The 10,586-nt window shown below is 35.8% G+C and overlaps 1 protein-coding gene across 1 annotated transcript in view; it reads left to right on the top strand.

Annotated features, from left to right (window-relative positions):
- Nucleotides 1-9,149, top strand: part of LOC108370883 (forkhead box protein biniou-like) — an 11,423-nt gene extending 2,274 nt beyond the window's left edge. Inside the window, 4 exon segments of the mRNA XM_017626306.1 lie at nt 3-452; nt 6,661-6,934; nt 7,026-7,434; nt 8,860-9,149. Coding sequence (XP_017481795.1) covers nt 3-452; nt 6,661-6,934; nt 7,026-7,434; nt 8,860-9,149 — 1,423 coding nt within the window.
- The last annotated feature ends 1,437 nt before the right edge of the window (nt 9,150-10,586 follow it).

Below are 10,586 nucleotides of genomic sequence, written 5' to 3'. Positions count from 1 at the left end.
TCTGCGGAAGCAAGCTCTTCTGATCATTTGTCACAGTCCTTGCAACGCATACAAAATGTCGGTGGTATGCCATCAGTGTCCAGCGGGTCGGGTGTTATAACCAGTTCGCATAGCGTTTCTGGCCAATTATGTGCCACAACCGAAACGATGTCCTATTCGAATAGTTCCTCGCCGGCGAAGTCGGTGCATAGCCACCAAAGTGAAGGTGGTGGTACAACGACGCCTGGTGGTGGTGGTGGTGGTGGTGGTGGTCAACAGCATCAGCAACAACAACAGCAGTCAACTGCATCATCAACGCAGGAATTGACGCCGCCAGATACGACGAAAAAATCAGGCACAAGGCGCCCTGAGAAACCTGCATTGAGTTATATTAATATGATCGCGATGGCGATCAAAGAATCACCAACGGGAAAGCTGACGCTTAGTGAAATCTATAGCTTTCTGCAGAAAAGGTAAGATGATATGCGATTTGTGAGCTAAGGAGGGCAATAAAAAATTTCTCTATATAGTGCCGTTTTAGTTTGAAAAAGTGGCTATAATGCAGTTAAAGCTTCACACAGCCCCGAAAGTTCTCTGTTCTGCATTTTGCCTCTTGGCTGCTTGGTCAATAATCGGATTTTTTTTTGGACCCTCACGGCTATTTGTGATATATGGTGTCGCTAGTGCAGATTCAGTTCCAGGTCAGAAAATCACGCTGCCATCGGACAACATTTTTCTTTATTGCAAGATGTAGAGAAGGCAGGCCATCGCGCCAGTGATACTAGTTTCCTGCAGGCCCACATAGAATAGCTTTTCCTAGTTGTGAATTCCATGAGAGTTTGCCATCAAGGATAACTTACAGATATTTGGGCTTTTTAAGGAAGTTTATATTTTCTCCTTGAGAGAGTGGTTCTAGAAATTTGAAAACGATCATGTTTGTCTTCTTGAGATTTACATTAATACCTCTATTCTGTATCAGTGACAAATTTTTTTTACAGTTTTGTTACGGAAAAATATATGAAAAAATTTTCGTTTTTCAGTTACAAAAGTTTTGTCACCTATACAGAATTGGGCTGTTAACCTGTTTTACTGCACTATTTGGCGACTATATTCAAGGCAAGCTGTATGAGGTTAGATATTGTGTCCTCAAACCTACCTCTGATTCAGATGACAATTTCGTCCGCGTGTAGTTCCTCAACTACAATGAACCATAACAGAGGCGAAATAACTGGTAGATAAACCAAATTGGTTTTTATGCAATGGGTTTTCGTAGGAAGGAGTTAAGATGATGGGTCCTATGATTTGGATTGGCCTGCTGGTTTCAACTCTACCTTGGGGAAGTAAAAGGTGACGATCTTCCTGCTATTGTAGTGGATGACCTATCTATCTATTAACAACTTTGGTATTTACGTATTTCTATTTGGTCTGTTTATGTTTATTATTTCAAGTGCCCAACCAACATTTAGGTTTGTGAGGGACTTGAGGTTGAGAACGATGATACATTTGATATTTAATTAGTGCTATCTCGCATTTTCGCAAAAAGTACTTTGTGATGTTAGAACTTGTCTGAGACTTAATTGCCAGCACTGATGTTAGGTTTAACTTTACTATTAAAAAGTAAATTCTTCTAACAAGCTATATATAAGGTCAGCATTTACATCAGAGATGAGAGTTAAGTCGCAGACAAGTTGTAACATCACAAAGCACTTTTTGTGAAAATGCGAAATAACACTATTTGAATATATGTAAATATGTAAGCCCTCGATATTTATGTAACTATTTTTCGAATCTGCAACGTTTAGTCTCAACATATCCTTAATTTGAGAAACCGCTTTCTCAACAAAAAGGGCATATTTTTTGAAAAAAAAAATATATGTATATATTTGTGTATTTCTGAGATCGGGAAAAGATAGTCTTCAATTTGCTTACTATCATGTTTTGAGATTGAGAATTTTATATTTTTTAGTATTTAGAGAATAATTTTACATATGTATATACACTAGGATGCATCACTCTGCATACAAAAATAAAAGAGGTAGTGGTTTTCCATAGGATTTAGAAAATTGATTATATTTTAATATTTAGGAAAAAATATTAAGAAAAATCATATTTATTTATAGAAAAAAAGTTTTTAAAAATATATTTTCTAAAAAGTCAACTCAGAAGATGGAAGAGTTTAAGCTTAAAAGGTAAAAATGTTAAAAAATTTTTTCTACAAAGGAATCAAAAATATTGGAAGTAAGTAGTAATTTTTAAATCGGCACTGCACACGCAAATCTTAATATTTTTCAAAATACTTCGTCGGATGTCTTGCATGTAGCTATCAACTTGAGAACTCTGCATTTTTTAAAGATTATAAAGTTTTTCATTTGGAGTTCCTACTGTTCCGACAATGGCAAATTTATGTTAAAAAAGGCAATTTTCCCTATGGCGAACTCCTTTACAAAAGAACTCTTCCTATTATTTTAAAGTGAATAGCTTTTCTCCATTTTATTTTTGATCGATACCGACTGTTTTCAATTTCACCTTTAATTTGGTAGACGTATCAGAAGGGTCAAATCATATGTATGTATGTACTTTGGCAAAGATATTTCAAAAAGGCGGGAATTTATATAATGTATTTTGGAACGAATGTCCGTCATCCCTTGTCAAATTTGGTTTGGCGACAAACCCACGAGAACGAAAAATGACACTGAAGATGGCACAGCGGCGAGATCGGTTTTTCTCCAAACTAACTTTGACAAGGGATGACGGAAATTCGTTCCAAAATGTATCATACACCCAGCCTGTCAGAAACAACACTAACCAAAAAGGAAAGAATTTATATTACTTACTTTTTTAATTGAAAATTTGAAAACATTTTTTTTTCACATATTCAGCGTCAGAGGACTTAATGAAAAAGAAAGTGAATTTAGAAAAATTTTGTATTTATTTTCCTAGAATATATTAGAAAACTGACACCACAAACTTTTTAAAGGTCCACAAATAATTAACTCTACTGCAGGCTATTTTTCGTTAAAACTTTTTGAATAGAGGTTCCGCAAAGGTTATGATGCTTATAATAACTCTGATCCAGTACTCCATGAACTTACAGGTTTTTACACTAACTTGCAGGAAGTTACAGGAAAAATGATACCGTACTACAAATTCTTCCAACATCCTGTAAATGAGAGCGATTTTTGGAGAGTTGTGTAGAGAATGAAGTTGCAAGATTTTACCGGAACTTTTTTCTGGTAAAATCATGAAAAGTGTCAAGCGATCACTGGTTGACGTTTTTACGGGAAAAATGCTCTTTTTGTCCCCGTACTTTTTGTTATTACTCACTTTTTACTCTCACTCCAGAGAGTAATTTTGCTGTATAACATTTTTACAGGATTTTACACGAAAAGTATTGGATCAGAGCTAATAACTATAATACGTAAATTAATCGCTAAAATTTGATTTTCAATTCTCCAATCAAATTTATCCATTATTTTTTTATTTTAATTTTTTTATTACAAAATGATACCAGCACCGTTTTTTTCAGATTTAATTTTTTGGATCATAAGGATACAAACAGTGCAATCATCTAAAAATAAAAGTCTTAGTTTTTTTTTTTTTTTTTTTTTTTTTTTTAATATTTTTATTGAGCTTTGTACCACGATTGTTTATTAGGAAAATTTGAAAAAGCAACAAAGTCTAAGCGGTAGAAGTTATAGCACTATTTCGGAGATCACCACATCTCCTCATCAGACTTCCTTTTCTAGACTTCAGCAGTCTTAGTGCCTGGCTGAATGTTGTCGTCTAGAATCGCAAAAGCACAGCTTTTCGGCAATTATTTCGAAGTTTGGCCTTTTTTGCCTTTTATTATTATTTCTCAAAACAAAATCATTTGAATTTCTTATCTGCTTTATGCTTGTCGAATAGCTACACAAATTATAAAATTCAGACACTCTCTCAATATTCTTTCATCGATAATCGCGTTTAATTGAAATTTAAGCTGAAAATGCGTTTATTTTTACAACAATTTGAGTGCGTCCGAATTTGAAGCCTTTTCAACTCTGCTCTTCTTTTGTTCTTTTTGAGGCCACTGCGCACTAGTTGACACCAATTCTGCTTGGCAAGTACATATGTACATTAGGGTGGTCCAAAAAGAGTAAAGTCTTAATGTTCTCACCCCCTAGGATTGTTCTATATTGAAAAAAAGTATACGCCTATTTTTTTTATTTTGAAATCAAAAAATATTTAGAGGTCGCTCAAAGCGCTCAAAGTTTTCCATGAAAAAGGAGACTTTCAATAGCAAAACCCAATTGCTTATTTAATCAATTTTTAATACTAACAATTTTTTATTGGCCCCCTCACTGCATTTACCGGGGCTTTTGAGGGTTTTTGGCGGACCTATAAAATATAGTTACTCTAAAAAAAATAGTTAAATAAAAAGTTGGCTAATATTATTGGGAATCTTCTGCAGAGTTTTCCTATCGAAAATGTTGATTTTTAAGAAATCTATACCATTTCTACGAAAAGTTGTTTTTTCCCCATATAAAATACGTGAAAAACTTTGACCGCTTTAAGCGACCTCTAAATATTTTTTGATTTCAAAATAAAAAAAAACACAGGTATAACTCCTAGGTAAGAATCCTAGACGGTGAGAGCATAAAAATTCCGACTTTACTTTTTCGCATGCACTTTTGGACCACCCTAATGTACATACATATATGAACATTTTAATTGGCTGTGGTCCTCCTACTTATGTATAGTATGTACATACAAATGAATGCTCAAAAGCCATTAAAAATTCTCATATTCCTAAAATTAAAGTGAAACCGAAAAAACCAATACGAACCAGCGTTGATTTTTTTCCATTCGTGCCATTGCGTGCACTGACTGACTGATGTCCCGGTGGCCTCTGTGTGTGTGCCAGTTGCCGTGTTTATTTAAATAAAAGCTATAGTTTTAACAAAAACAAAACTTAAAGTTTATGTAAATTGCTGCTTTTTGTTATGTCAATTGTTGTTGTGATTTTGTTTATATTTATGTGTAAATATTTGTGCCCTGTGACAGGCACTGTGGGTGCCACTTCGTCCCAGTCAATGGCGTTGTGTCACCAAAGATGACAAAGTTTATTTATTTTTATTTTGGTAATGGGTTCTTAACGACATTTTCTGCTTTGGTGTTCTTTTCGATGAAATTTCGCAGAATTAGTTATTATCTGGGCAGTAATCGATTTATTTCGGCTCTTGTGCTGCATGCCTTATTGCACGCACTTCATGATAATTCAACATTGACAGAAACTATTGACAGAGTTATATGTAGATGCTTACATGTACCACAGTCCTGAGTTTTAAAAGAGTTCCTTGCTAATTTTCAAAAAATTCAAATCCGTTTGGATACCCTGAATTTTGGTAATGGCCTTGAACTAGCAACGCCTTGGCTAGACAATTGAAAGTCTCACGTCCATATACATACATACAGATGGGTTTATGCCTTGGGAGCTACACCCCTTGTCATAATTAAAAGCGCGCCACATAACGATAAGTTTTCAAAATTAGTTCTTTTTGATATTTAATTTTCGTTGTTTTTTTGTTTTTTTTTAATATTAACTATAACTTATAGAACAAGAACGATATAAACACAAGTTTAAAACTTTTTGCAATATTTAAAAAAAAAATTCAATAAACTTTCGTAAAAATTGCAAACTTTTTAGTTAGATTTCTTAGAAAGATTTTGTAAAGCTTTGTTATTAGTAATAATAAAGTGCAAGTTTGAAGTAGCTAAGACTTACTGTTGATTTTTGGCAGTTTTTATTTTTGCTGACGGTGTCGTGCATCGTGCTCGACGATTTTTTTATGGAGCAAATGAGAGCACCTTAAAAAAAAACAACATTTCCAAAAATCAACAGATTCTTCAAACTTATACGTTATTATACTAAAATTTAATGGGCTACAAAATTGCAGACTCAAAACAATCCTTGGTTTTTGTGTCGATACCAGGGGCGGATCTATTTTTTTTATACATTTTTTTTCAAATTGAAAACTGCATCCTCCGTAGTTTTTTTGCCAGCTGATCTAACTCTTACTGAGGATTAACTTTCAGATCCCTATGTAAATTTAGGAGCTCCAGCGCAACCAATCTCTCTGCCCAGTGCTACTACGCATTTAGGTCTTCAACCTTTGAAGGGTTGAAAATGACCGCTCGCTCATTGCAACAGATACTGGCAGTGCTGCGCCTAATTTCAAATAAACAAAGATGCTCGGACAAAGACTTTTATCACCATGATTCAAGGCGTCAGCGGGACCAAAATTTTTTGTCATTTAAAAACTGTACATACGATTTTTTTTTGACATTTGATGTAAACTGAATATAAATTTTTGGGAACTTAAAAACTGGATATACATTGTTTGGACACCTATAAATTGGAAATAATTTTTAGTTCAATTAATAACTGGTCGTAAATTGTTAGTCATTTAAAACTGGACATACATTTTTTGGCCATTATACTGTACTGGATATAGATTTTTGACAACTTAAAAACTGCAACTGGTCCCTGGTACTGGCAGCTACATACATACATACATATACTCTGTATCAATGTACCTTGCGCTTTACTTAAAATATGCGTCTACATAAATACATACATACGTATTTATCATAAATATTCTATTCACCCTAATTCATTCCTAATTTAAATTACCTTTCCAGATTCGAGTTTTTTCGCGGTCCATATGTGGGTTGGAAAAACTCGGTGCGTCACAATCTCAGCCTAAATGAGTGCTTTAAAAAGCTGCCGAAGGGCATGAGTGTCGGCAAACCCGGCAAAGGCAATTACTGGACCATCGAACAAAATTCAGCTTACATGTTTGAAGATGAGGCCAGTTTACGCAGACGACCGCGCGGCTATCGATCCAAGCTAAAAGTGAAACCCTATCCAAGCACAAATGGTTTTTACGCAACTGCTTCCTACGATCCAGGCATGGTAGGCTATTTGAAAAAAATAAATAAAATAATAACCCAAGTGCGAAAACACAGCACTAATAAGATTCTGCTACTGTTTTTTTTTTTCACAGGACAACGGCAACTTCTACGCCACGCAAGCATATGGCTCTTATGAATACACTACTAGCAGCGCTGCCGGCGCTACGCCCTACACGGACGCATGGAATTCACACGCTGCTCACGCGCAGACCACGCTGCCGCAGTATTCTAATATAGCCGCCGCCTCTTCCATGCTGCATAGCAGTAATAACAACGGCACTCCACCACTGGCGCACACACTGACTTCAGCTGCGTTGGTGAGTGGTGGCTCGGGTAGCCCTTCGCATGTTACTTCATCGGCGGCGGCGCTTCAAAGCTCAAATGCCGGCCTAGATTACGCGACAGCCACTATGGTGGCCGCCAATTATCCATACGCAAGTACGGCGGGTGGCGGTGGGGTTGTAGGAGGAGGCGCTGGCGCCGCTTACAGCCTTGATAACGGTGAGTTGTGTAGGAGCGGAGTACGCATACATACATACATACATATTGCGGTGGTCCTTAAAATATCAACATCTTGGGGCACCCTTTTATTTCGTTATATGTACAAAATAAAGACATCCACGAAAATTTCAAAATTAAGATAAAAAAGGAGAAGTCGTTTGAGGGTTTCAAAAAATGTAATCTTAGAATTTGACCAGCTATAACTGTGCGAATTTATGAATCTACATATATGAATAAGTTTCAATAACATGTCAAATTTATCAGATTTGATTCAAGTTGATTCAACATTTTTTAGAATTTTCGCGATTTTTTTAAATTCAAATTTTCTCAACAAATTTTTTTTTAATATTGAAATTTTCGTTTGTCTTTAATTTGTACATAGAACATAATAAGAGGTGCGTGCCTCTTACAAAATTTAGATTTTGATATTTTAAGGACCACTCTAATACATATGTACATATGTACATACCCTGTGGGGAAAATCTCTAGTTCTGAACTGGGGCGCTTCTAGTACATTTAGACCCAGTACTGGTTCGCGATAAATCTCTTTTGCATGCAAGCAACTGGCGAATTTAATATGGCGATGTCCTAGGAAGTGTCAATTGCCCCCCGCTGCATCACTTTTTCGACAGTTCCGAACTAGTCCTAAATTCTATAGTTCCGAACCAGTTCTAAAATCGACAGACGAAAGAAAAAAGTATCATGATTTTTCAATCTTTTCGGTTCTTCCGTGTGCGATTTTACATTATTTTCAAAGAAACGTTTTTTTCAATTTGAAATTAAATTTGTTTGAATGATTGTAAGAAATGTACGTTTACATACCTTGCTGTAGCTGACTTTGCAGAGGTGCTCGCTGTTATTGGTTAGATTCCAGACGGCCCCAAGANTATGTATAAAAATAAGAACTAGAGCTTGAAGTTGAAGTTGAGTGCTACATTTTATAAGTGCCAGCTTCATGGCGATCGCGTCAATCAAATATCTAAAATGCATCTTAAGCGCCAGTCGGATCCATTAAAAATTGTTTCACAAATGCCGGAGTAACAAGGAAGCGTAAGATTGATGTTGCGTATTATTTTTACGAGCTTCATGTGTTGTCGGCGAAGTAAGCCGGGGTTGTGTTGTTGGTAATCACTTTATACTTGCATACATATTTACATATGTGCACATATGTGGATACGCATGCGCACATACATACGTATGTATGTATGTAAATTTATTGGCCTGAATGTGTTTGGGTTGGTAATCAAATGAAGATCGTTTAAAACTTGAATATTCATTTTTGATGTAACCGGCAAATGTGTGAAATTTTTTTGGTTTCCTTAAATGCCATTTTCCATATATTTAAAATTTCTTGCATCCTCACGCTTTAGCTGGAAACTAACTATTTCCGTATCTCTTTTTTCTTCTTTTTCTTTATGTACGCAGGCTTGCGCTCAATGACTCTCTCGCACATGCACCAACATCAACATGCACAACAACAACAGCATCATTCAGCGATGACGCCGCCACCGCCACCACTACCGCCGAGCTCCACATCTATGGGTAGTTCCACGCTTATCGATCGAAAGCCCATATTCTTGCCTTCAATGACGACACCACCCTCGACTGGCACGATGTCTACGCCGCCGCTGCACCACCAACATTTGGTTGGCGTTAACAATGGTGGTGGTGGTGGGAGTGGCGGCTACTATGAGCATATAAAGTTTTCAAATTAATGGCTGATTTAGTAAAATTTATAATAAATACTACTAGGTACTTAGGGGTATACTATAATAAGAGTTTGTGGCATCACAAGTAACAAGGCACCAAATAATCCCTTAAAGGGTGAAATAACGTTTAACTAGTTAGTTTAAGGTTACATTTACTTTAATATTGTTTCTAATTTTTTAAGAAAATACTTTTGTTTTAAGAAAAGAATTTTGAGTTTTTTGGTATAAACCTAACCTATAAGTACATATACCTAATGTTTAATGTTTAAAATAAAAGAGAAGAAAAATAAATGCGTTACTTATCTGGCAATGATAGCTGGGTTAATTGAAATGCTCTGAAATAATTCGTAAAGTAATGATTAAATGCTGATTTAAATTTTTTTACTCACAATGATTACCGTCCCTGATGAAAAGTCAAAATTCAACCCCCTTCCATATTCCTTTTCAGCGACCCCAAAAACTTGGACATAGCGGAGACTAACCTCTGGTTCACAACATTTACCACACCTAAAAGCGTTCAAGACTTGTTTTTTTTTTTTTTGGGGTTTGGTATGTTTGCAAAAGTTAAGGCCTGAGAAATTCTTAACAACTTTGCAATGAAATTTTGCTGAAAAAGCCAGGCGGATAAAAGTTAGAAACCATAAAGTGTACAACACCTGAACAGTTTCCCTTGGAGCCTAAATAAAAAAATAAATAATGAAATTGCATGAAGGTGTGTAGAAAACTTAAAAAACTAATGATGCAGTTCGATTCCCCATACCCGCAATAAGGTGAAACCATCCTCTCAGTGAAATAGCTTGGCTCTTTCTACATTAATTTGCTTAAATACTAGCTGCATTTAGTCCCTGCATGGTATTGACCGGAATGAGGGAAATTATTTCTTCGTTTGTGTCTTCATTAACTTCAACTGTGTGTGTGTGCGGAAGTCTTTCGATCAGCAGCGCATTGCAGGATTTAAAAATGACCCCGGCAACGTACTTTATTTAACGTGACGTAACGCTAGTCAATTTGGCCGATCTCCGTTCTTCATATTTGTGTAATTCATATCGTTAAAGCGAATATCCGGTTTGAAACTGAGACGAACCGCTATTAGTTCGTAGATGGCGCTGTATGTGGTGAAGCGAAGAAAATAAACGCACCTACCGATCGCAGATAATTTTTCAACAGTTGAAAATAGGAAAACGCAGCTCGCTTTTAGGAGTTAATCGAGTGATGGGTAAAATAACTACTTCCGGCGAAAACGGAAAAAGTTCTATCAGTGAACTTCTGTCTGTATGTATGTAGATGCGCTTGGTTAATATTAAAAATTTATACTAAAAAATTTTTCATTTGAAAAAATTAAGGAAGAAAACTGATGAGAACTTGTGACGTTCTTTTAACTATCGGCTAGTACTTTTTGCGTTTAGAATTTTTTGGTTTTTCAATTTAAAAGAAGCAAGATCT

The sequence above is a fragment of the Rhagoletis zephyria genome, unplaced genomic scaffold, assembly GCF_001687245.7.
Source record: "Rhagoletis zephyria isolate East Lansing unplaced genomic scaffold, Rhagoletis_zephyria_1.1 Rzeph_scaffold_04545, whole genome shotgun sequence".
NCBI lineage: Eukaryota > Metazoa > Arthropoda > Insecta > Diptera > Tephritidae > Rhagoletis > Rhagoletis zephyria.
The sequence above is the reverse complement of the archived record's forward strand: the minus strand, read 5'-3'. Positions and strand labels throughout refer to the sequence as shown.